Source organism: Acomys russatus, chromosome 23 (assembly GCF_903995435.1).
Source record: "Acomys russatus chromosome 23, mAcoRus1.1, whole genome shotgun sequence".
NCBI lineage: Eukaryota > Metazoa > Chordata > Mammalia > Rodentia > Muridae > Acomys > Acomys russatus.
Genome location: NC_067159.1, coordinates 1,741,158 through 1,766,995, shown reverse-complemented (window position 1 = coordinate 1,766,995; position 25,838 = coordinate 1,741,158). Strand labels below are relative to the sequence as shown.

At 46.2% G+C, this 25,838-nt stretch overlaps 1 protein-coding gene across 3 annotated transcripts; it reads right to left on the bottom strand.

The window, feature by feature from the left end:
* Window positions 1–494: 494 nt before the first annotated feature.
* Window positions 495–25,272, bottom strand: Hmgcs2 (3-hydroxy-3-methylglutaryl-CoA synthase 2). 3 transcript variants are annotated; one of them, XM_051165654.1, is made up of 10 exons: window positions 25,105–25,272; window positions 14,228–14,682; window positions 9,486–9,611; window positions 8,845–9,009; window positions 8,406–8,571; window positions 7,365–7,535; window positions 5,016–5,122; window positions 4,022–4,147; window positions 3,345–3,464; window positions 495–581 (listed from the first exon to the last, which is right to left on the bottom strand). In XM_051165654.1, the coding sequence occupies exons 1-9, from the start codon at window positions 25,206–25,208 to the stop codon at window positions 3,358–3,360; spliced, it is 1,527 nt and encodes a 508-aa protein (XP_051021611.1). In that variant the 5' UTR covers window positions 25,209–25,272; the 3' UTR covers window positions 495–581; window positions 3,345–3,357. The 3 variants fall into 3 exon arrangements, with proteins under 3 accessions (XP_051021611.1, XP_051021610.1, XP_051021608.1); XM_051165653.1 differs by lacking the exon at window positions 495–581 and adding an exon at window positions 1,820–1,961; XM_051165651.1 differs by lacking the exon at window positions 495–581 and adding an exon at window positions 1,820–1,961 and having other exon boundaries at window positions 3,349–3,464.
* Between the last annotated feature and the right edge of the window lie 566 nt (window positions 25,273–25,838).

Genomic DNA, 25,838 nt, shown 5'->3' with positions numbered 1-25,838 from the left:
TTTGTGGTATTTTACCTTGTGGCATCCATTCCCTGTAACTTCAGAGTGGAGTTTCGCTCTTGAATGTGCTGCCTGCGAGCCAGGGCAAACGTTGGAATGGCATTTTAGAACTGGGCTTAAATACCAACCCCTGGACTGTCAGTTTGACGAATATCCCAGGGCGGCTTAAGGAAGACCTCCTCAGGCCCTATAAGGCTGGTGAGGAAAAGATCAAGGGAACTGGGGAAACAGGTGGAGGGCGGGGGGTAGTACTGATCAGTGTCCTCTGCTTGTAACCCAAGGTTGGGCCTTCAGCAGCCGTGTGGTGACAGCAACCATTTACTTGACCAGTACCTTGACACAGTTTTAAATTACATTTTATTGGGGAGTAGCTCATGCATGCCACAGTGCACATGTGGCTTCTTGCAGACAGGTTCCAGACTTGACTTCTTATGGTATAGACTGTGACCCCAAGTTTGATAACAAGAGGACACTTGCAGGAACTGGTTCTCCCTTCCCATGTGGGTCCCAGGGATGGAACGTGGGTCATCAGGATTGTCAGCAGGCGCCTTAACTCACTGCGCCATATTCCCAGGCCCACACTGTGGTAGAGGTAGACCAGGACCCAACAGTGGGACACAGTAGGGCCATCTTGGTAACCAAGACCCTGCAGAGAGCTCTTGATGGACTCTGTCCCTGCCTTGAACGGGTAAGCATTGGCCTCTCCTCTGTGCAGACAGATGTCATGGCAGGGGGCGTGGCAAGGAGGAGGAGCTGCAGCTGGGGGAGGCTGGTGCTGGGTTGGCTGTTCAACCTGGGCAATGCAATAATGGCCGTCACCTCGTGTCATGTGTGACCCTGAGGCTCCCCAGCCAGCCAGCTTCCTTCAACACAACCTCTCCCCAAAGCTTCTTCTAAAAGAAGATGAAAGCCTATAGCCCTTGTCCTTCCTATCCCTCCCCTGCCCACTTTCTCCTCTTCTGATGCTCAGTGCTCACATCCCTAAACCGTTGCTGTTTTATGAGGACTCTGGAAAGGCCATGTTCTCTTTGCCTAAGGCAGAGAACATCCTACCTCGGCCCATCTTTTTGTTTTTGGTTTTGAGACAGGCTTTCTCTGCGTAGCCCTGCCTGGCTGTCCTGGAATGCCTTCTATAGATGGCACTGGCCTCGAACTCGCAGAGATCCGCCTGACTGCCTCCCAAGTGCTGGGATTATAAGCATGCACCTCAACCACCTGGTTTTCTCCTTTTGCTTTGATAGGGTCTTCTATAGAACCCCGGCTGGCCTCGAACCCAGCCCTGCCTCAGCTTCCCAGGTACTAAGATTTCAGTTGTGCGTGACTACCCTGCCAACCCTGTGGGGTTTGTTTTACTGTTTGGTCTAGGTAACGCTGACCGTTATGTCAAGAGGGTTGATTTACCCACCAGCATCTGGCCCTGCCTGGATATGGTGTCAGTAGGAAGCAGGGGGTGCTCTGTGCCACTGTCTGTATTTGCCTTGTGCCAGTCACAGTACTCGGCGGAACTGGCCAGAATTGTGGTGAATTAGACTGAACGGAAGAGTGAACGGAACGTGGTGATAGAGTGCCCAGCCCTCTGAGTAGGTCTTGACTTCTAGAAAACACAGGTTGTTTCTTCTCTCGTTTTAATTGCCATAGAGTATTTTAGAACAAGGTACAAAATTTTAGAAATTCTCAGGAAAACTTCGAGAAACATAAAGCAGAACAGCCCAGAAGTCTGATAATAAGCTGTAACAGATGGTAGGTCTGTCTGGGTGTGGGGAAGGAAGGCGGATCTGTATCCTGCAGGTGGATTGTCTCCCCGTTTCACAGTGCAGGGAGAGTCGCAAAGGAGGCACAGAGAAGAGCCTATGGGCCTTCTAGATTATTCACTATTTGCTGCCATGAGTGGGGTTTTAAGCAGATGCTGATTGGGCAGCAGCGCTGCTCACATTCTTTCCCCAGGAACTGTTGCCATGGATCTGTAAAAAGGAAACTGATTCCATTACCCCTCGCCCTGGGCTCCCCAGCCCCACATCACCTGACCTGCAGGAGCCCTCTGGCCACTGTGGCGTGATTCCCTCAGGCTCTTTGGAAGGAAAGGGCTGAAACTGGAATCTACCTTCTTGCTGTACTCTTTCTTTCTTTTTTGGGGGGTGGAGTTGGTTTGATTTGTTAAAACAAGGTCTCCCTCTGTACTCCTGGTTGGCCTAAAACTCACTATGTAACCAAGGGTGGCCTCAGATGTCATTCTCCTGCCTCAGCTTTCTAAGTACCTCAGTTACCAGTGTGAGCCATCAGCTATCACATCCAACCCATTGTTTCTCTCCCTCTCCTCTCACCTTGCTGCATGGACTTAACAGTTCCTTCTTTGCAGCTCACCTACGCCATATTTCAAGCACGTTTCCTGGTAGGACCGAAGTCCTGTGAGCCTGTTTGCTGACCTGGACCTTCTCACCTCAGTCTGCCAACTTTCACTGCTCTGGCCCTCTCCCCCACAACTTCTTGGCTCCCTGACCTGTGCAACCCCACTAAGGGGGCCGGGTAGCTGAGACTGTTCCCATTGGTCAGGGACCATGGTCAGCGCCCTGTCCTGTACCCTGCCTATGGACATCTTTTTTTTTTCTGCTCCATGTCCTGCCTTGGCTACATCTGTTTGTTCTTCCTCATTCACTTACTAAAATAGCTGGGGGACTCCATTGAGATTTGAGGACTGTAAGATAAATTGCCTTTTGCACTTCCGCTCTGCTTTTCTATTGGGCAGACGCACCCAGACATCCACACTCAATGAATTACAAGCTTGTAGTTCTGAACCCTTGATTTCCCTTAAAGAAATGCCTTAAGGAATCCCTTTATGTCTCCCCTCCCCCAGTTCTCTTCCATGCAACTCTCTTCTCTCCCAATGCCCATCCTCACTAATTTCCCAAGCATGAGCCCCAGGAGGGATCTTGTGAGGTGAGAATTGTCACACTGCCGCTGCCCACCCTGAGGCTCCCTCCTGCCAAGCAGCTCCGTTAGGAATTGCCTCCCAGCTCCCACGTGCAGGGCTCTCTTCAAGCTACTGATCTTCACACCAAGCTCACTGTTCTAGAACCACATGCCGCGGAGTTTCTGCTGCCGCTGTCTGCTTCCTCTCATGAGTTCTGACTTTGCTTCTCTCAAGCTTCCGGGAGACTTCAATACGCACAAGTCGCAGTCCGGATTTCCCAGACGGAGACTCCATCCATGCTCTGGAGCTTATAGTTAGTAACTCCCCCATGACTCTTCCTCAAGCTATGGCCTCATCTGACATGATTACACACTTGGCACTGCACGTAATACCCAGAGGACGATGCCAGGCCCTTGGTGTCCCCAGCCCTATATACTCACTGGCCTCTGTTAGACAGGACACCGGGCGTACTTTCTACGATGCATCTCGTCCACTCGTTCGAGGTACCAAGTACCTGGGAAGAGGTTGCTTGTGTCTCCGGGTGGAGAGAAGTTCACTGTGGGACAAAGAAAAAGAAACAGTGCTTACAAAGAGTGATCTGAGCGTGCAGTGAAGGACGCAGTGATAGGACTGCCTGCAGACTCAAGGAAAGCCCACTGCCAGGGGCTGCAAATCAGCTGCATTACACCATTAAGAAGTAGGACAATAGCCGGGCATGGTGGTGCACCTGTAATCCCAGCACTCAGGAGGCAGAGGCAGGTAGATCTTTGTGAGTTCGAGGCCAGCCTGGTCTATAAAGCAAGTACAGGACAGCCAGAGCTACACAGAGAAACTCTGTCTCCAAAAACATATATATATATATGACCAGAGGAGCTGCCATCTTGGCCCTGGTACTTGAGGTCTGCCTGGCTGTTCAACTACTATCCCAGGGACTGTAGAGATGGCTCTATTCGTCAGGTTCCTGCCTCATAAGCACATCTCTCAGTTGTATCCATAAAAATTGTGACCCTAGCCCATTACATTCTGGATGTTTGATGACTACCCCTGGTTCCAGGATATAGGGTGGGATCTGGGGTGAATTGCTTTCTTTTCTCTTGCTCTTCCTTTTCTTACCTTTGTGGTAGAATTGCTCTCTCTGGTTCATTATTTCTGTGAATTCCTCAGGGGACATACGCCTCCGGGAGTCTAGACGTTTAGGCAGATCCGACACACTAGACACCAGCTTCTCCAAAGGGGAACCTGGGAGGTAGAAGCAAAATTATTAGGCCTTCCTATGGTCATTACAACTGGTGTTGTGAGGACCAGACACTACCAAGGGATTTGTGACAGAAGCCCTGGGTCCATGGCACAGTGGGGGAAGTCATGTAGCCACCACAGGCACTAGCCCAGACCAGCCAATCCCAGTTGTGGTCCCAGAAAGACCACACAGTTAATCAGCTGCTAATATGACCAAATATGGCCTAATGCCTCTGGACTGTAACTCCAGTAACTGGCCATTTGGCCCCAGCCTATCAGCTTACAGCCCCTGTGATTGCTCTTTAGCCTACCCAATCAAATTAGAAGACAGCTCTTAGAAGTCCCCTAGTTCATTATAAAAAGGCCGGGATGCTTTTGGCTGTGGTTGCTGCCGTTCTGTATGGATGGCTGACCCCTACATGCTGGCTGTTTCTGTAGAATAACCGCTCTTTGGTTTTGCATACTATTTGAGTCTGGGGTCTTCCTTCAGTGACTCTCAGACCCTTAGAGTGCTAATAGGCAGTGGGGGTCTGTAGGTTGACCCCACATGGTACTTAGAAGCCAGATCTCAATCACGGTAGTGGTACAACAATCTACAGATACTGACTGGGTATCTCAGCTCCATCAGCTTCTCTTTAGGCAGTGAAACCAAACTGCTTCCTCTTGCCTCGTCTAACTGGTTTCCTAGTATCTGCCTTCGCTACAGCTGAGGACATGCTCACATGTATAACCTCACGCAGGAGTGTCCTTTGCTCTTAGGCGCAACTTAGCTCTGTCAAGGCAGCCACCAGAGGGCCAAGGTGAAGCACAAGGTGGCTTCTTTCACCAGGTGGCACTTGTTCAGGAGTACCTCACATGCGATGAGACTCACCTGGAGAAGCATCCTTGGCCACTCGAAATGAAAAGAAACTGGCTGCTAGCCCTGAGCCGTAGGAGAAGGCGCCAATCCTGGAGCCAGCCAATTCCTGGGCAGAGTGGCTGCAGGTGAAAACATAAAACATAGCCACGTGAGCACCGTGTGATGCATTTCATATAAAGCTCCTATGTATTAGTCTAGTCTCAGGCCTGCCCACCTTATACAACTAGAAATGCGCTCCGTGCCCTCTACACAAAGAGGGAGCTTTGGTAGAATCCAGAAACAGGCGGAATCCAGATACAGGAGTACAGTTAAGAAGTCTTGCCCAAAGGAGAGCAGACAAGGCCAAGACATGAAGGCAGGACTGTGAAGGCAGAAGCTTTCAGGTGCAGCCTAGAGGTGGTTAGACCAGTGGACTCAGTTACCAAGTCTACTGCAATGGTTCAGAGTGTGTGTGTGTGTGTGTGTGTGTGTGTGTGTGTGTGTGTGAGTGTGTGTGTGATGTGTACTTTACTGCAATGGTTCAGAGTGCACATGTGTGTGTGTGTGATGTGTACTTTACTGCAATGGTTCAGAGTGCACGTGTGTGTGTGTGTGTGTGTGTGTGTGTGTGTGTGTGTTGTACCTGTGTACCTGTGTAGCTCAGGCCTTAGACTCTGCAGTCCCTCTACCTCAGCACCAAAGGAAGTAAGAAAGTCAGTAAAAGTAATAGTTAGTAGCACTTGAGCACCTTCTGAGCACTGTAATTTCTTTTGGACAATTTTTATGCAAACTGTGGAAAACATTCCAGTCAGTTAGTCTCTGTACTGCAAAAAAGAAGCTTCCCTGATCCTGAGTGAGAGCTGTACTAAGGGTAGGCATTTAGAATGCAGTTTGATACCGTGCCTCTCTAGTAATGATGGTAGGCTCTCCTCTAGGGCCTAGACCTACCCAGCTATGTGTTCTTGGGCAGGCTTACAATGCCAGGCATTAGTTCCCTTCTATGGAGCAGTCCTTAAATCCAGTTAGAAAGCTGTTGGTTACTCCAATAACATTTGTGTCACTGTTGCACTGATAAGAGTGCAATTATATCACACACTCCCACCCAAGGCTCAGGGAGCGTCACAGGAGAAGGGAAGAAAGATGGCAAGATCCAGAAATCAGGGTGGCCTGTTTCAAATAGTGTCTCCTGGACATGGCAGGGCCTTTGCATTCGTGAACTCCCATTAGCCCCGGTTGCCTACATAAGATCAAGTTAATCAGAATTTCTGCATTGGTAGGGAAAAGGCTTATGATGCTTTGCCCTTAACTGAGAAGCTGCCAGGAATTGCTGCCTGCAGAGGGAAGGGAATTGGTTTTCTTAATAGGTGTGACCCATGGTAGGTTGCTCATACTCCAGTGGGGGTCTCTATACCCATGTGACATAGGAAACACTAATTGGACTCAGTGGGTTATTTAAAAAATAAAAAAGCAGGGGCTAGAGAGATGGCTCGGCAGTTTAGAGCACTGACTGCTCTTCCAAAGGTCCTGAGTTCAATTCCCAGCAACCACATGGTGGCTCACAACTGTCTGTAACTCCAAGTTCTGACACCCTCATGCAGGCAAAACACCAATGCATGTAAAATAAAAAAGGTAAATAAAGTAATTTTTAAAGCAGCCAAATGGCGGTCCAGGAGGAGTTGCAGTGAGTGATGGAGGGTATACTATATGCAACTACCAAACAATAAAAAAATTATAGAAAGCAGACACTGTTAGGTAGAGATTTTACATATGAGGAACATAAGGCCCACACATGTGTGGGGAGTAGTTTTTCTTTTAATTAAAAAAAAAATTAAGTGTGCATTGGTGTTTTGTCTGTATGTGTGTCTGTTTGAGAATGTTGGATCCCCTGGAACTGGAGTTACACACAGTTGTGAACTGCCAGGTAGGTGCTGGAAATTGAACACAGGTCCTCTGGAAGAGCAACCTGTGCTCTCAACCACTGAGCCATATCCCCAGCCCAGGGAGTAATTCTTAAGATAAGTGGTAAATAGGCTTAAACCCTGTTAGGGGATTGAAAACTAGCCTCTAAAATTCACCATGCTGAATTAAGTATAGAGATTTTAAAACTGCCCCCAGGTCCTGCTTTCTCGCTGCCTGGGTGGATCTTGCACATTCCCCAACACAGGTCTTCACACTGGAGAAGCTCCACACGGCTGGCAACTCTGCCCCCCACAACCTCTGATACCAGCTGTACGCTTCCTGTCCGCCGTTCTCTCTCCCTTCCCTGTAAAGTCTACCTCTCCACACACCGAAAGTTTAAATGAGGAGAGGAGTCAAATGTGGTTGGCCTGTCAGCTCATGGATGGGGACCGTGGGTGAGGGAGGGGCGGAGGAAGCACTCACTGGGCGAGAAGCGAAGCCAGGCACCCATAGAGCGACGAGGTGTACATGTTCCCATTGTTCGTGGAGAGGTAAAGGGAGGCCTTGGTTTTCTTGTTGAACATGTCCAGGGAGGCCTTCAAAAGCGCCTTATCCACATCCTTGTTGGTGTAGGTTTCTTCCAGCTTTAGACCCCTGTGAGGCAGAGCAAGATGTTCACAAGAGAAGAAGCCCAGGAGCATGGCAGGCGATTGCTTCTGGAGAGCATGTGTGTGTGTGTGTGTGTGTGTGTGTGTGTGTATACACACACACATATATATGTATATATACACATACATACATATACATACATATATACATGCATATAAATACATATATATATATATATATTTTTTTTTTTTTTTTTTAATAACACTACTTAAACATTTGAAGAACTCTATGTAATAGTCCTGTTACGGTTGTCTGGATAGGGCAGGCCTCCATAGAGTCATGTGTAAAAATGCTTGGCCCATGGGGAGTGGCACTATTAGGAGGTGTGGCCTTGTTGGGGTAGGTGTGGCCTCGTTACCGGAAGTGTGTCACTGTGGGCGTGGGCTTTGAGATCTCCTATGCTCAAGCTTAGTCCAGTGTGAGGCCCAGTCCCCTGCTGTGCCTGGCCATGCTTCCTGCCGTGATAACAACGGACTGAACCTCTGAAGCTGTGAGCCAGCCCCAATGAACTGTTGTCCCCTATAAGAGTTGCCTTGGCCATGGTGTCTCCTCACAGCAACAGGTACCCTCACTCCTGAGACCCCTGAGATAGCATTTACACACTTCTGCTGTGGCATTTATCCACACTTTCAGAGTTCATTAGGAAACTGAAAGGCAGACCATACGTACCACGCACTCTGCTTCCCCTCTGCTCTTTCTTTTTACCTTCTTTTCCTCACCTAGTACGCAGGCCTGCCCCACCCCATGCCTCTGCTGACAGAAGGGCTTGGCGTCCTTCCGTCCTTCCGCTGTGGGAGAGACCCTCCTCCTTGCCCATCGTCCACACGCCTAAGCCCCCGCTTAACTAAGACCCACCGGAAGGCCTCCAACCCCTTGTATAAATCGTTCTCTTTGTCACTGCTGGATGACAGGAAGTCGCTCAACATCAGCCGAGCCAGGGATTTCTGGACCATCTTGCAAAAGGGTGTGTGGAAGATCATATATTGGACATCGTCGAGGGTGAAAGGCTGGTTGTTCCCAGCTAGAAAAGAAAGCGCAACGGTGAGGGAAGGTGCCGAGAGCTACTGAGATCCACTCTTCCAGACTGAATGATGCCACGGGTCCAGAGTCCCAGAGAGACAGTTCCTATTTCCAGCAGACGCACCCACCCATGCGAGGCTCTCTCATCCACCGCGCTACGCGTTCTCTCATTCGTTCTACAGGCATACCTAAGTATCCCCTACAGGGAAAGATGAAGGAGGGACTGCCTGGCATACGAGCGGAGACTCCGCTCTCTGCGCCCCCAGCCCCAGACCTTGCTTCCACTGATTTTGGATTTTCCTTCGGTAGGCTGCATAGCATCGATCCAGGGCCCGCAGGTAGCACTGGATGGAGAGCTTCCCGTCCACCAGTGGATACTCTGAGGCCAAGTTCGGTTTGTAGAAGTCGTATGCGTTCTCCATGTGGGTTCCCCTCAGCCCTGGAAAGGCGAACAGAAGGCTTCAGAGACTGCCTTAAGCATCGAGGAAGGGAGAGTCCTTGCTCTGTTCCTCACCGATGCCCCAAGCCAGCCTTTTCAGCATTGAAATCTCGTGTTGAAGATTACTGGTTTTAGAGGAGGAGATTTATATTTCTCTCTCCATATCTTTGTGGGCTTCTCAAAATCTAGGCAGACTTCTCCAAGCCTCACCTTGTGTCTGGATTTCTTCTTTCACTACTATGTCCACCATGATTCCCTACGGGGTATTTGCCACCACTCCTCCGTGCACCATTATCCCAGTACATGACGAAAGCACCAGTTACGGCTTCTCTCTCCCCTCTAAGCCCCTATTCCCCAGGCTGGACTTTCAGAGGCAAGCGCGACTATCCACCCCCAGCCCAGAGTGGTGTGTCTAAGAGTTTTGAATCAAGATCTATGCTCCATGACGCACAGTCTTGAGACTGTTTATTACAAACCTTGCTCCAGGATTAAAGGGGCCTTGGGGCCAATCAGCATCGCCACAGCCCCTGCACCGCCTGTGGGCCTGGCATTACCACTCGGGTAGACCGCAATGTCACCACAGACCACCAGGGCATAACGACCTGCAAAGACAGACAAGACAAGGCAACTAGTCATGACATCATTGCCAACTCTAGAGTAGAGTGAAGCCCCATTGTTGTTGAGCACAGTTTTATATACTGGAAATAGATGGAGCCGAACCTAAAATAAAATTTTAAAAATTACACATACACTCTAGTGAAACCTGTGATCCACTTGTATTTAAAATATTAAATCAGCCGGGCATGGTGGCACACGCCTTTAATCCCAGCACTCGGGAAGCAGGTGGATCTCTGTGAGTTCAAGGCCAGCCTGGTATGCAAAACAAGTCTAGGTGTCCCTACAGTCTGGCTATGTGATGCTCTCTAACTCAGAATCATATGTACAAATTACATTTAATTTTTTAATGTGTTTTTTCAGTGTGTGTATGTTTGTAGGCACATGAGACAGTGCAACACATGTGAAAGTCAGAGGACAACTTGTGGTAGTCAGGTCTCTACCACTTGGGTTCTGGTGATAGAACTGAGGTCTTTTGGCTTGGTGGCACACACCTGTACCAACTGAGCTGCATTGCCAATGCCCAGGATTATTTTTTTTCCAAAAAATGTTCTTTGTTGCTGTTTTTAGGGTTTAAAATTTATTTTTTAGATTTATTCGCTTTAGTCTGTGCATATAAGTGTTTTGCCTACATGCATGTATCTGCACCATGTATGTGCCCGGTCTCCACAGAGGTCAGAAGGGGTTTAATCCTCTGGAACTGGAGTTATGAGTGGTTGTGAGCCACCACGTGGAACCTGGGAATTGAACGCAGGTCTTCTGCTAGACCAAGTCCTCTAACCCTGAAGTATTCTCCAGCCCTGGTCTTGGTGTTTGGAAGACAGGGTCTCATTACGTAGCCCAGGTTGGCTTCAAACTCAAGACCCTCCTGCATCAGCAAGTGGCGTGATGACAAGTCTGTGCCACCATGCCTGGCCAGGATTCCATTTGTCAATTCTCCTAAAACTTTATGAATCGGTACTTGTGGAAACAATTTAGTTTTATAACAACCAATTCGCAGCACCCATGTCTTCAAATGTCATCTAAACCATAGAAGAAGGCATCGGAAAGAAATTAACATTTAAACACAAGCTAGATGCCCATTATGCTCAAACAATCCTTAGGCACACCAGAAAGGTAGGTACAGATGCCAAAATTCCTGCCTGAAGACGCTGCCTCTAGGGAAACTTATCTAGAACATTCACCTACTGCAGCAGTTCTCCACCTATGGGCTGCAAACCCCTTGGGGGTTGAAGATTCCTTTCACAGGGGGCACATATCAGATATTCACATTACAATTAATAACAGTAGCAAAATTACAGTTGTGAAGTAGCAACAAAAATAATTTTATGGTTGAGGGGTCACCACAACAAGAAGAACTGTATTAAAGGGTTGCAGCATGCCGAGGCAGGTGGATCATTGTGAGTTCGAGGCCAGCCTGGTCTACAAAGTGAGTCCAGGACAGCCAAGGCTACACAGAGAACCCTGTCTCAAAAAAACAAAAATAAAATAAATAAATAAAATAAAATAAAATAAAGGGTTGCAGCATCAGGCTGAGAATTGCTGACTCAGGGGATGTAGACTTTGAAATTCAAACCCTGTTCTGACCAGATCATAACCACAGGTCCATATAGCAGACATTGGTAAGACCCCCTCCCCTTTGTGTTTTGTCTCTGTTGTGGATTGAGGCATGCCCTTGAGTATGGGTAAGCACTCTCCCACTGAGCCACACCCATCCCTTCCTTACAGAAGGAAAGAACTGAGACCCAAAGAATTTAAAACATTTATTCCAAATTATATAGCTAATAAGTGGTAAGATAAAGCTTTGAGGTCCAGGACTCCAAATCACATTCGCTGAAGTCCAAGGGCCTCCTCTTAGTAATTATAACAACCCCAAGGAAAAAGTAGTGGCATTTTCCAATCAATGTTGTAATGTGTATACTTGAAGAATAAATAATATCTATTTTTTCACTCTCAATATGAAAATGTCAGAAACTACAGAAAAACACCTAGAAGTCACTTAGGAAAATATCTTTAAATTTAGCTGTAAAACCAAACCTTCTGTCAGAGACAAAGTCAAAAGATAAACTGAGAAGTGTTTGCAATACTTATAACAACAAAAATTTTTTTCCTTCATTTATAAAAGTCTCATCGGGGGCTGGAGAGATGGCTCAGAGGCTAAGAAGATTGGTTGTTCTTCTAAAAGTCCTGAGTTCATTTCCCAGCAACCACATGTTGACTTATAACCTTCTATAATGGTGCCCTCTGCTGGCATGCAGGCAGAATACTCTATAAATAATAAATAAAACATTTTAAAGGATTCTATATAAAAAAAGTCTGGAAAAAAAAAAAAAAGACAAGCTCTGTTATAGAAAAGTGGCTTAAAATGGTCATACCACTTGGAAGAAAGTCTTTACAAGCCACAATTCAGACAGTAGGCTGAGACCCAGAATTTACCAAGAATTGTGGAAATTAAATACCAAGGAAACAAAACCATCAATCAACAAATGAACTGAATAAACATTTTCCAAAAAGATAAAGAAGGAACACAAGTGGCAAATAATTATTTTTAAAATATTCAATATTCCTAGCCATCAGGTAAATGTGAGTTAAAATGACTCTGAGGCCACGCCAGTCATGATGGGCATCATCAATAACTCTATCAATAAATGCTGGAGAGGTTGTGGAGAAAGAGGAACCCTTATTTGGTGTTGGTAAGTTAATTAATTAAAATTAATAGAGACACTGTGGAAATAAGCTTGGAAATTTCTCAAAAAATAAAGATAGAGCTACCATATGACCCAGCTTCCACTCGTGGGCATGTACCCAGAAGCCTCCGTACCCTACCATAGAGATATTTGCACCCCGCCGTGTTTGTTGCTGCTTTATTCAGTATATGCTTTATTTACTATAGTTAAGAATTGGAGTCAACCCAATTGCCCTCAACAGCTGAACAAACAATGAAAATTTTGACTTCTATAAAATAGAATACTACTCAGCTCTAAAGAAAAACAAAATCAGTTGGGCATGGTGCACACACCTTTAACCCCAGCACTTGGGAGGCAGAGGTGGGCATATTAGAAAAAGAAAAAGAAAAAGAAAGAAAGAAAAATAAAATCACAATGTTTGCAGGAAAATAGGTGGACTTTAAAATGTTAAAAATGTATAATATTAGAACTGGAGAGATGGCTCAGTGGTTAAAGAGCATTGACCGCTCTTTTGGAGGTCCCAAGTTCAATTCCCAGCAACCACATGATGGCTCACAACCATCTATAATGTGATCTAATGCCCTCTTCTGGCCTACAGGAGTACACGCAAAGTGCTGTATACATAATAATAAATAAATAAATCTTTTAAAAAATGTATAATATTAAACAAGGTCACATGATTTCAGAAAGAAAAACAAACTCATGTTTTCCCTCAGATGTGGAATTTAGTCAATAATGTTTGTATCTCTGCACACAGATGTGCATGTGAGCAATAATAACATGCAGATAAGAAAAAAAGAAAGGCTAAGTACTAAGGGCTAAGTGCTAATGGCATGAGTTATAAAGCTAATTCTATTTTCAGTTCTCCCTCCCTCTCTCTCTCTCTCTCTCTCTCTCTCTCTGTGTGTGTGTGTGTGTGTGTGTGTGTGCCTGTTCACAGGTGTGGAGGTGCATGTATGTGTGCAGGTGCACAGGCATGCTTACTGCTTGCATGTGAAGACTTGAGATTGATGCTGGTACCCTCCTAGATTGCATATTTGGTCAAGGTCTCCCACTGAGCCTGAAGCTTGCCATCTTGGTTAGGTTAGCTAATCAACTTTCCCCAAGGATCCCCAGGCTCCACTTCCCCTGGGGTTACAGGTGTGCCTCCGTGCCCACCCAGGTTTAATCGCAATCTTGGATCCAAACTCTAGTCCTCACGTTTGCACTGCAAGTGCATTAGCTATTGAGCCGTCTCTGCCACCCTGGCCTCTTTACTTAGAGCAGAAGACATTGGATGATATATCCCCTAAGATCCATGGCCAACATTAGAACCTTAGAACTTTGTAATTAGTATTCACTATGGTCTTTAAGCCTTCCTGGCCTAATTTCAAACTCAGTAAATACAGAGACAGCCAAGGTCCCAAGGTACAAAGGACTCAGAGAGGCTCCAGGAGACTGCTGTGGCAGTTTGGGCTGAGGATTGCCCCATAGACTCCTGCATTTGAATTCGTAGTCACCAGGGAGTGGCATTGTTTGAAAGGATTAGAAGGTGTGGCCTTGTTGGAGGAAGTGGGCTACCTTCCTTCCCTCCTTCCTACCTCCCTTCCATCCTTCCTTCCTTAAGTTGGTTTTGTCAGGGGGCTGTCACAGCTGCAAGATAAGGCAACTAGAGTCTCATCTATAATCAGATGCAGAATTCACACCACAGAATAAACTAATGTCTTCAAGAACATATCTAACTAGCTGCATAAAGCTGCACCTAGCTGCATGGCTAGTGCCACTGTTGTTTTGTTGGGTGATCGTAACAGGTGTACAGATAAATTGCCTTTCCCTTCCTGGTAGGTATAGAGTTCCCTGGAGAGCTGAGAAGCAGAGCACAGTGTTCAGCCTCTACTCTAAGAACCACACTCCTGTAATGTCCCAGAAGCACCTACCATCCCAGTAGCTGGACTCCATCCAGTTGGCAGCATTGAAGAGGGAGGCGGTGCCACCATAGCAGGCATTGGTGGTATCTATGCCCTCGATGTCAGTGTTGCCTGAATCCTGGAAGAGTTCCATGAGCACTGTTTTGACAGCCTTGGACTTGTCAATGATGGTCTCGGTGCCCACTTCCAGGCGCCCCACAGCATCCCACGGCAGCTTGGTGCGCTCCATCAGCCTCTGCACCACCGTCAGGCACAGGGAGTTGATGTCCTCCTGGACTGAACAGAAGCCCATGCGGGTCTGGCCCAAGCCAACGGTGTACTTCCCAGCTTCCACGTTGTTGAACTTCTCCAGGTCAGTCTGGTCCACATACTGGGCTGGGAAGTAGACCTCCAGGGCAAGGATACCCACATCTTTTGGCCAAGTATCTGTTTTGGCCAAGGGAGCGGGAGGGATTGTAGAAAACCTGTGGTTAAGATAACAATTGTAAATCTACTAATGATCTTTTGACACAGTTGCTTCAAAAAACAATAACGTGGCAATCATTTTGTTTATGCTTTAGTACATTTTGGAGGTGTGTTGTCAAGTGAAAATTTAGTAGTTATAGCTGTTGAATGGACCCTTTCCTCTTCTTACCCTCCATAAAGTCTACTTTTCCTAGAAACATAGCTACACACAAGGATTGTGATCACTCTTTGTACGAAAATGCAAGTCTGACCAGCCCCTCAGAGTGTAATATTAGTGCTGACTGTCAGTTTGCTAGAATCTTGGATTACACAGGAGACAACCCTCAGGCACATCTGTGATGGATCTTTGAGACTAGGTTAGCTTCTAGGCAGGCTATGAAGGATTATCTTGATTGCTTTAATTGAGCTAGGAAGGCCCACCCTGGAGGGGTGGGGCACTTTTCCCTGGCTTGGTCCTGGGTTGTATAAAGAGGAAGAAGCTAGTGAGCATAACAACTAGTGGTCCTCTGACTCCTGACTGCCTTAAGCTCCTGTCACTGTGACTTTCCCGCCACGGTGAACCGACACCTAGAACTGGGAGCCAAAATAAATATTTCTTTCATTAAATTTCTTTGGTTAGGGTGTCTTGTCATAGCAAAAGGAAAAGCAACTAATAGAAAAGCCTTTATACCTTTTCTCTGCTTGTTATTTTAACTTCTAGGAGTATTTGTTGTTTTGTCTTTTTTTTTCTTTTTTTTTTTTTTAATCTGTGTATCTTTTGTTGTTAGTTTAGATTTCAGTTTTGTGAGTCAGGATCTCTTATTTTACCCCAGGATAGCTTAGAATTCTGGATTCTCCCAACTCTATCTCCTGAGTATTGGCATTATATGAGTGATGGCTTAAATGAGGATGGTCTCCATAGGCTCATATATTTAAAATGCTTGCTCATTGTAGAGTGGCACTACTTGAGAGGGAATAGGAGGTGTGGCCTTGTTGGAGTAGGTGTGACTTTGTTGGAGGAAGTGTGTCACTGGGACGGGCTTTGGTATTTCAAAAGCCCAAGCCAGTCCCTGAGAGTCTCTCTCATTTACTGAGGTCTGCAGATCTGGATGTAGAAATCTCTGCTACTTCTCTGGCACTGTGTGATTCTGCCTGTGTGCTGCCATGCTCCCCACCGTGATGATGGACTAAACCTCTAACACTGTAATCTAGCCCAAATTAAATGCTTTGTTTCATAAGAGTTGTTCTGGTCATGGTGTCCAAGTCATAGCAACAGAGCACTAAGGCAGCAGGTGTGTACTGTCACATCTGGCAACATTTATTTTTTTATACATTTCGTATATTAGAGTCTTTGAATTTTTGGTTGTTTTTAAAAATTAATTAATTTATTTATTCACTTTACATTTCAATTGTAGCCTCCTCCCTCTTATCCTGCCAGCCCTACCCTCCCTTCCTTTTCTTCTCTCCCCTCCTCCCCTATTCCTCAGAAAATAGGATCCCCGCCCCAACCTATCCACCCTAGTTCATCATCTTCCCCTGTGGCCAGTGAGGCAGCCGCCCCAGGGTGGAGTCATCAAAAAGGAGGCAACAGAGTCCGTGTCAGAGATAGTCCCTTGTTGAAAACCCAGTGACTTGAATTCAATACCTAGGATCTACATAGTGGAGAGAGAGAGAGAAACAACTCCTACACACTGTCCTCTGACTTCCACTGTGCCACAGACATAGCTATATCCATACATGTGCACACATTAAATAAATAAATAAGTACACGATAGAAATTCCAAACACAGCAAAAGAAATATATCAAGCTACAGATAAGGAAATCTTCATTATACCAATGGCAAATTTCTCAACAGAAACCATACAGTACAGTAGAAAATGGGGTGATATATTTCAAGTTCTGAAAGAAAAGAATTGCCAACCAAAAATATTACACCCAGCAAAGCTATCCTTCAAAGATGACAAAAAAAAAAAAGTCTTTCAAAGATAAGAAAAAGCAGGGTGTTCATCGCTGACAAATTACATCTAAAAGAATTCTTATAGGAATTCTACACTGAGGTGACAGAAGATGGCTACATTATGAAGACAGCTGGAAACGTGTAACTCAATAGAAGAGCAGACACACAAAAGAGGAAAAAGAGAAACCTTTCAGAATAGAAAACCACGAAATCGCAGCGATGAAGAAAAAGAAGGAACACAGGCCATACAAATGACCAGCAAAACATGTAATAGGAAAGTACCCATATTCAACCCTCCAGTTAAAAGCTGTAGATTGGCTGAATAGATTAACCCCAAGTGCCGATGATACCCTCCCTATAACAAACCCATTTCACCACCAAAGACACATATAAACCAACAATGACAGGGTGAAAAATGATACAGAAATAGAACTCCAACGCAGACAGGAATTCTTATGCTCATGTCAGATAAAATAGACAGTAAAGTCTATAGAGAGATGAAGAAGGTCACTGTCTAATGATAAATGGATTGGTTCAACAAGAGGAGAAATTGTAAAAACACACTCTCAATGCAGGAACATGAATTATGTGAAGCAAGACCACAGATATAACTGGAAAAACAGATTCTAATACAGTAATACTTGAGGACTTACCACCATCACTTTCATCAATAGCCAGGCCATTGAGATAGAAAGTCAACAAGGAAACAATAGAGTTCACCAGCACTATAGAGCAAGCAAATTGAACAGATGTTGACAGCACATTGCGTATAACAGCTGCTGTTTCTGGACAACCATCTTAATGCAAATGAACGCAATACATACCAAAACCTGTGAGATACAGCAAAACTGACCCTTACAAGGGAGCAATGTGCCTACATCAAATAAATAGACTGTGAATGAACAACTTCTTGATGTAATGCAAGCAGCTAGAAAAGTAAGAGAAGGGAAGAAAAAACAAACAGAAGAACAAAACTATGACAAAGTAGAGATCAAAGCAACAAAAGGAACCATGAAACAGATGTAGTCTTTGAAATAATAAATCAAACTGATAGGCCTTTAGCTTAATTAATCAAGGAAAAAAACTGGAATGTTGGGTACAGGAGCTGTGCTGATGCTTACCACCTAACAAGTCCAGCCAATCAGAAGCCCTGGTTCAGAGGAAAATTTTTTTTTTCTCAAAAATAAGGTGGAGAGAGATTGAGGATGATACTCTGTGTTGACCTCTGGCCTTCTTATAAGGTACACACACACACACACACACACACACACACACACACACACACACACACACCTCGCACATGCACATGTGAACATTTAAACTCACACCCGCACACATTTCTAAAAACAGAATGTCCCTCTACTCAGTATGACCTACTACAAATTCAGCAGATATATGTTAAAATATCAATGACATTATTCACAAAAGCAGGGAAAAACAGCCAGTACAATCTTTAAAAAAAAAAAAAAAAAAAGGGAAAAATGCCAGCTGCATGAAGATACTCAGCTTCAAAAGGTACAAACCAGGGCATCGAGGTGCGTACCCAAAATTCAAATACTTGGAAAGCTGAGACAGGAGGAAGAGACTGGAGCAAGCTAGTGTGGGCTACCTAGCAAGTTCCAGGTCAGCCTGTTCTACATAGCAGAACCTTTCTCAAACAAAGCAATAACAGCATACTACAAAGTTATAATAACTCAAGCAACATAGCTCTGAAATAAAAACAGACACATAGACCAATAAAGCAGAATAAAAAACTCAGAAACAAACTCAGACTTTCATAGCCAGCAAAGAAGAAGCCATCTTCTTATTGAGAAAACTAGGTATCCACACACAGCAGGAACTGGACCAAGTCTTTCACTCTACAAAAATCCATTCAAAATGAATGAAAGACCTAAATGCAGAACTTAAACTCATAAATCTACTAGAAGATGAACATGGTAATCTTGGCAAAGACTCATCTTGTTTTGATTTGATTTGTTTGAGACACAATTGCACTGTGTAGCCTGGACTGGCATTCACTGTGCAGCTTAGGTCAAAGTCATGATCCTGCATATGTGTGTGTGTGTGTGTGTGTGTGTGTGTGTGTGTGTGTGTGTGTCTGAGTCTATGTCTGTGTGTGTGTATCTGTGTGTGTGTGTCTGGGTATGTGTGTCTGTGTGTGTATATATGTCTGTGTGTGTGTGTCTGTGTGTGTGTGAGAGAGAGAAGGGGGGATGGCATGTATGTAAAGGTCAAAGGTTAACTGTGGGTGTCAGTCCTCTCCTTCCACAACATGAATCCTGGGAATTGAACTTGGGTCATCAGACTTAGCAGCAAGTGCCTTTATCTGTTGAACCACTTCCCTAGCCCTTCAAATACTTTTTTTTAAAGGTTTTTTGAGACAGGGTTTCTCTGTGTAACAGTCCTGGCTTTCCTGGACTCACTTTTGTAGACCAAGCTGGCCTCGAACTCACAGAGATCCACCTGCCTTTGCCTCCCAAGTGCTGGGATTAAAGGCATGCTTCACCACTGCCCAGCTTTTAAGACTCAAATACTTTTAAGACTCTCTCTCCACCCCCCAAGTCAAGGCAAATATGATTATTTAACACTGAAAATGCTTCTGAACAGCAAAGGGAATACTGTGAGACTAGAGAGACAACCTCCAGTGGGAGAAAATATTTGCAGCCTATCCACTTGAAGAGCACAACTCTCCGAATGTATCGGACTGAAAGGACTTGACAACAAAATCCAATTATTTCTGTTTTTAAATAGGCTAACACCCGAATCCTCATTTTTTTCCCAATGGAGAGCATGTACAGACACACTGAGCTTTGCACATCATCGAGGTGATGCAGAGCAAAGGCATGAAGTGGAGCGTCACCACAGTTAGGCTGGCTTCACAAGTACCAAACGCAGTGAGGCTGCAGAGAGAGGAAGCTGTGAGGGCTGGAGAGGTAGACGGCTCAGCATGGGGAGGGGCTTTTACCCTGAAGCCCTGTGTCCTGGCTGCCAACCATGACGATTGGTGCTGAATCTCAGGAACCTACACTGTAGAAGGAAGGACTCCTGCGAGTTGTCCTCTGACCTCCACACATGCGCCATGGCACACGCACCTACACACATGTGCTCTTAGTAGATGTAAACATGTTTTTGTTTTGATCCCAAGTATGGGACAGGAAAAGACTTGTGAGAGAACAGGTGATGTTTATCCACTTAGAAGTCAAACTGCTACATGGGCAGGGGCGTGGGTGGACTTGGTTTTTGCCAGCTGAAACACGTCCTAGAACAGACTGAGAGTATATATAATCTCCACACCAGGAGGCTGGGGCTTTTTGGGTCTTGGTACTGTTTGGTTGTTCATCGCTCCACTTCGACATGCTCCTAGAGAAACTGCTCCAGAGAACGCTTTGGGACTCTGGGTTCTGGCTCCTGTTCCCGGTTCCAGCAACAACTTTGGTGGAATTGCTGGTCTGCTGGCATCCTGCTTACTACACCAGGGATTGAATTCAAAAAGGTCTACTTCCGCTATTCCCATAAACCTCCTTTCTCTCCTGTCTAGGGCAGGTGGGTTGGAAGGGAGGTGTAAGCATTAAAGAACCCCAAATAAAGTAGATTTGGAAAAGGTGAAGCCTACAGTGCTCACGCTCACACCCAATTTTTAAAAAGAAGAGCCTCTCATAGAGGCGATGAGGATGTGAATTGGTCCAGCCACTTGGAAACAGTACAGTTGTACCACCAAAAAGCAGAGCAGAACTGCCATGTGATCTATGAATCTCAATACTGGGTCCATACCCAAAGGAAGTGAACTGAACAGACATCTTGCATGTTCACACATAAGACACACTTGCACACTTATCTCAACACTACTTACAATAGCCATGATAGAGACTCCCTTGTGCTGTCCACTGACAGATGAGTGTGTAGACAAACTGTGACATATATGCATGGTGGGATGCTATTCAGCCATGAAGATAAAATTCCATCATGGCAGCAATGTGGATGAGACCTATGTTTGGCACAGAAAGATGAAGACTGATGTTCTTGCTCACAGGTGGTAGCTAAGACTTTGATCTCAAAATGGTAGAGACTAGAATAGAGACACGAGAGCCATGAAAGGGAGTAAGGAAAAGAAATGGAGAGAAGATGCTGGTGTGCACAGGGATACAACTGCACGGGAGAAATACGTTGCGTTATGTTTGTTTGTTTGTTTGACTTTGTTTTCCATGATGCTAGGGATAAATGAACACAGGACATTTGGGGGCAAACACACCGAGCCACATCCGCAGCCGGGAGAAGTGACTTCCAATGCCCTATGACACAGCAGGATCATTATGACCGACAACAATGAGCTGAGTATTTTAAAGTAGCAAACAAGAAAGATCTTGAATGCTCCCAACACAAAGAGATAGGAAAGGTCTGTAAGGATTAACTAAGCCAATTGGCCTGATCTAGCCATTGGGTGATGTGTATGTGCATTTAAATGTCACACCATATCACACAAGTATGGGCAGTTACCGTGTGTCCATTAGAATTAGAATACACCCCACCCCCTTCAGAACCGCGCAACCCCTTTCTGTGGGTGAGCTCTGTGTTCCTCTCTGTCTCCGTCCCTTTGAGTTCTTATCCTAATGATTTATTTCTGCGTACGCGATTAGCCCTTGGAAGGGTTTAGAAACCTTGACTCATTTTTACAGGGTACCACTGGTTACTCCCCCGCTGGTTGCTGTGCTTGCTTGTTTTGAGACAAAGGCTCACTGTGTAGCCCAAGCTGGCCTTGAACTCATGATCTTCCTGCCTTAGCTTGGATTGCAAACATGCACCAACAGGCCTGATTATTTTCCTACTTTTCAAAGGAAGTTTTTCGCTATCTTCATTTTCTGTCTGTTTTCTTCTGATTGGGGCTTTCAATATTTATCGGACATTCTCCATGCAGAGCTGACTCACCATAGACTAATATAGATACCCTTTGTGCCGACAAAGCGGCAGGCATTTTATAGTTCCTTGTGCAGCAGAGCACGCCAACCCGTGGGAGCACAGAGGGCTGAAAGTGCAATTCTAAATGAAGACCTGAGAAAGGTGGTGATGGTGGTGGGTGTGCGGAAGCGGGAGCAGGGTGGTGGTGTTGGCAGGGGTCAGTAGAAGAGGGAGGAGAGAATTTCTTTCTTTCCTGTGTCTTTTCAGTTCCCTTCACTCTGGATTTCCAATTCTGCTGGGGAAAGTCTGTAGTTTCCCACGCCAGCTGCAAGGCCCCCTCGTACAGGTGCCCATAGGAAAGTGTTTGAAACCCGTGCCTTCCTTCACCATAAACACTGTGAAACGATGGCTCAGCAACTCCCCAGTGTTTCTTGTCTTAGAAATACTCTTTCTAGTTTTTGCCTAGGGCACCTGGCTTTCAAAGCACTCTCTGTACCATGGAGGCTATGGCTCTTATTGAGTGATTCTCCGCACTTGTCGTTCTGGGGGCTCCCAATTCTCCCACCAGGAGAGTCAATTTTTTTTTTTCTGAGACAGCGTTTCTCTGTGTAGCCTTGGCTATCCTGGACTCATTTTGTAGACCAGGCTGGCCTTGAACTCACAGAGATCCGCCTGCCTCTGCCTCCTGAGTGCCGGGATTAAAGGCGTGCGCTATCATGTCCAGCAAGGAAAGTCACTTTTAAAGACCCCAGTGAGACAAAAGTGCATCCTGTGGTCACAAGATACTGAAGCAGAGCAGTCTGTGCTCATCAGCCTCTGACGAAGAAGGGAGGGGACTAACTTATTTATTTGGTGCCTTCCAAATAACTGGAGTTTGAACTTTCAAATATTTATGGGGCAGCATCCCCAGGATCAAGAGCTAATGGTTAGCTAGTGTTTGGAGCTGCCAGCTTGGATGCTTTCCCACAGGTTCCTTTCTCTCTCTGCCTCCTCTGGGCTGACTTACTCCCTGCTGTCCCACATAGAAAAGACGAGATTCAGGGAGAAGTTCAGAAAGCCGTAACTCCCCTCGTTGTCTTGGTAGAGATTTCCTGGATGTGGATTGCAGAACCTTTAAGACAAGTGCCACACAAAGGCTTCCTCCCGGAAGCACCCAGGCACTTGGCTAAGAGTCCGCGCCTCATCCTGAGTTTCCTCCAAGGGATGATCATTGCATTTAATTTACACCTGCTTGTTTTTGCTGCCAAGCTCAAGAGTCTGCACCATGCTCTTATTCCTTCCTTTCGCCTTCTTCCCTGTGGGCTCACAGCTAGCTATCTCACGCTCCATGCAGAGAAGGGTACTATTCTGTGGAACTATCGAGAGAAGAGGGGAAGACTCTCAACATCCTTAACGGGCATAAGGAAGATGTGAAGTATATAGCTCAACTGCAAAGACTGGAGGCCCAGCGAGCAGCAGGGGTGGGGGGAGAATTAGATGACGGGGTGGGGGGGAGGGGATGGTGCACACCACAAAAGAGATATAGACAAAACTGTGCAGTGCAGAAGCAGCACTTTTCCCTGGGTGGGAAAAGCAACGAGGCCTTCACGGAAGAGGCTGAACCCGAGGTCAGCCTTGTTTATTTGTGTGTATTTTTGTAAGTGTGGTTGAGGGGCACACGTGTGGCAGTCAGAAGACAAAAGTGTGTTCTCTCCATCTACCATGTTCTGGGGATTGAACTTCGGTCCTCAAGTTCGGCAGCAAGCACCTTCATCCGATGAGCCATCTCAACAGCTCCCGAGATCAAGCTTGAGGGACAGGTGGCCAGTTTTCTGTCCGTGAAGGACTGGGGTGTGTGAAGGGGCAGCGGCTTCAATGGGGGTGCATGGGCAAGCCAGGGAATCCTCACAGAGGAGGGTGTGTAGGGAGGAGGGAGCTTATAGCCGAGAAACACTGAGTCACAAATGCTTAATATCGAGGCAGGGAAGCAGATGCTGGGGCGGTGGTCATTCTGGGGTGGATTTATAGCTGCTGTGGTTCTCAATGTGTGGGTTGCAACTACCTTGGGGTCTCGTGTCAGATATTTACATGATGGCTCATAACAGTAACAAAATTACAGTTACAAGGCAGCAATGAAATACTTTTATGGTGTGTGTGTTGGGGGTTGGGATGTCACCACAACTCAAGGAACTGTATTATAGGCTCGTAGCATTACGGAGCTTGAGAACCACTGGGCTGGAGCAAAGGTGACCTATAAAGAACACTAATAGTTCAGGCAGTGAGCACTGGGGTTAACCCTGAGGGCACCAGCAGGGAAATGGGAATACAGATGCCAGAACAGGAACCAAAGAAGTCACAGACTGCTGCTGAGGACGGAGGCCCACAATTGCTTAGGGAGCATTTGTGCCAGGCACAGAGGGGACTATAACTATAATCCCAGTGCTCTGGAGGTGGAGGCTGGTGGGTCACTATGAGTTCAAAGCTAGCCTGGTCTACATAGTGGGTTCTAGCTCAGCCAAGTCTACCTAGAGGAGCCTTGGCTCAAAAAAGTGGGGGATGGTACTAGGGAATGGTCACCCCAAGGCAGCCTTGAAACCATGTCCCCACCTCCTCACAAAGGCAGAAACAAGCTAGATTCTAATCTGGAATAGTCCATTGAAATGCAGTACTTTTACCAGGGGTGGAGATGATGGTGGGGTCGTGAAGAAAATGAAGAGGTTAAAGAGCATTTCCCTCCTCTCCTCGACCCCACACCCACATCCAGGCTTCCAGGAGAGCAGGTAAGGGAAGACACAAAGCAAAGCTTTTTCCTAAGTGTTCGGTATTCATGGATGTAAGTGGAAGAGAAGGCTAAGGACTCTGAGCTCAGTGGACAGTGAGCAAACGAGAAAAGAACACATGGGCAGCGGGGTGCCAGAAACCAGAAGCACAGATGTGACCCATCAGTTCTGAGCAACCACAGTCACTAGAACCAGCCTGAGGGGTGTTTACAGAGAAAGGAGGCATGTGCATTCTTCTTGCAGAAGCACTTGTAGCTCCCATCCCGCCCCCCCCAGACACACACACATACAATTTCTATATTCCATCTCTTAAAACTGAGGGATGGGGAAACGCAGCTTCTTCGCTGTGGTCCGTTCTTGATCTTGCTGCAGGGAGCAGGTGAGCTAACACAGCAGCTGCCAGATCCCTGAGTTCTGCCTCCCCACTGTAGCTGGCAGAGGAAAGAAGGCTGCTTTTCCTGAACAGAGAGCATCAGAGGCTTAGGTTTAGAGAAATGGTTCTCAATCTGTGGGTCTTGACCTCTTTGGGTCACTTTGTAAGACTGAAAATACATCCTGCATACCAGATATTTACATTAGGACTCACAATGGTAGCAAGGTTACAGTTATGAAGCAGCAAGGAAGCTAATTTTACGGTTGAGGTCACCAAGGGTGAGGAACTGTATTAAAGGGTCGCAGATAAACTTGTTTGTTTATAACGGAGGGTAAACCTTGCCAGCTTCTGACTGGGATCCTAGTGAGTTCTGGACAGGTCCTCTGCCTGCTCTTTCCTGGTGCCCACGGTGCTTGTCTGAGAGTGACTCAGTATAGACCCTCAGAGCAGGTGACTCACCTCTGCTGGGCTGCTGAGAGCGGGTGAGCAGGTGTGAGCGAAGCCTCCTGCATCACTCTCTTCACTTGCAGGACCCGCCTTGCTGGAGCCAAAAGCCGCTGCATCTCTAGGGTATCAACAGAATGCCAGCAGTACACAGCCCGTGGGAGAGATGCCCAGCGACTGTGGGCTGGGCTTTATACGTCTCTAGAACTCCAGCCTCCGAAGGCCCCGCCTCAGCTTATCGAGGCCTCTGCCTGCTCCGGAGAAAACTGGGCCAAAGGTCTCAGAACACAAGCAAGTCAAAGAAAAACATCATCTCTAACATGTACGTGGCTGCCCTGCTCCTGCCTGGCATCTAGCTGGCTGGCTCCGAGACTCCTTTTGTCAGCCTTATTTTTAGCCTAGCTATGGAAGCTTGCGTGCTCCTTCTAACACATCCAACAGTCACCCAATTTGTCTCCCCAGGCCCCCGAGTCCCCTGTTGAGTGACTTACAATTCCTCACCCTCTCTGTACTGTGAGATGTTGCTCTTATCATTTTTCCAAGAAAAAGCTTTCAAAACCAAAGAGTGATTTTTTTTTTTTTTTTTTTTTTTTTTTGAGCCATGTTCTTCCTATGTAGCCCAGGCTGGCCTTGAACTAGAACTTAGTGCTCCTTCCTCAGGCTCCCATGAGCACTGTGATTACGGGTATAATCTTTTAATATCAGCCCTTGGAGCAGTTGAGAGTAGGTGTTGACGCACGTGTGAGGGG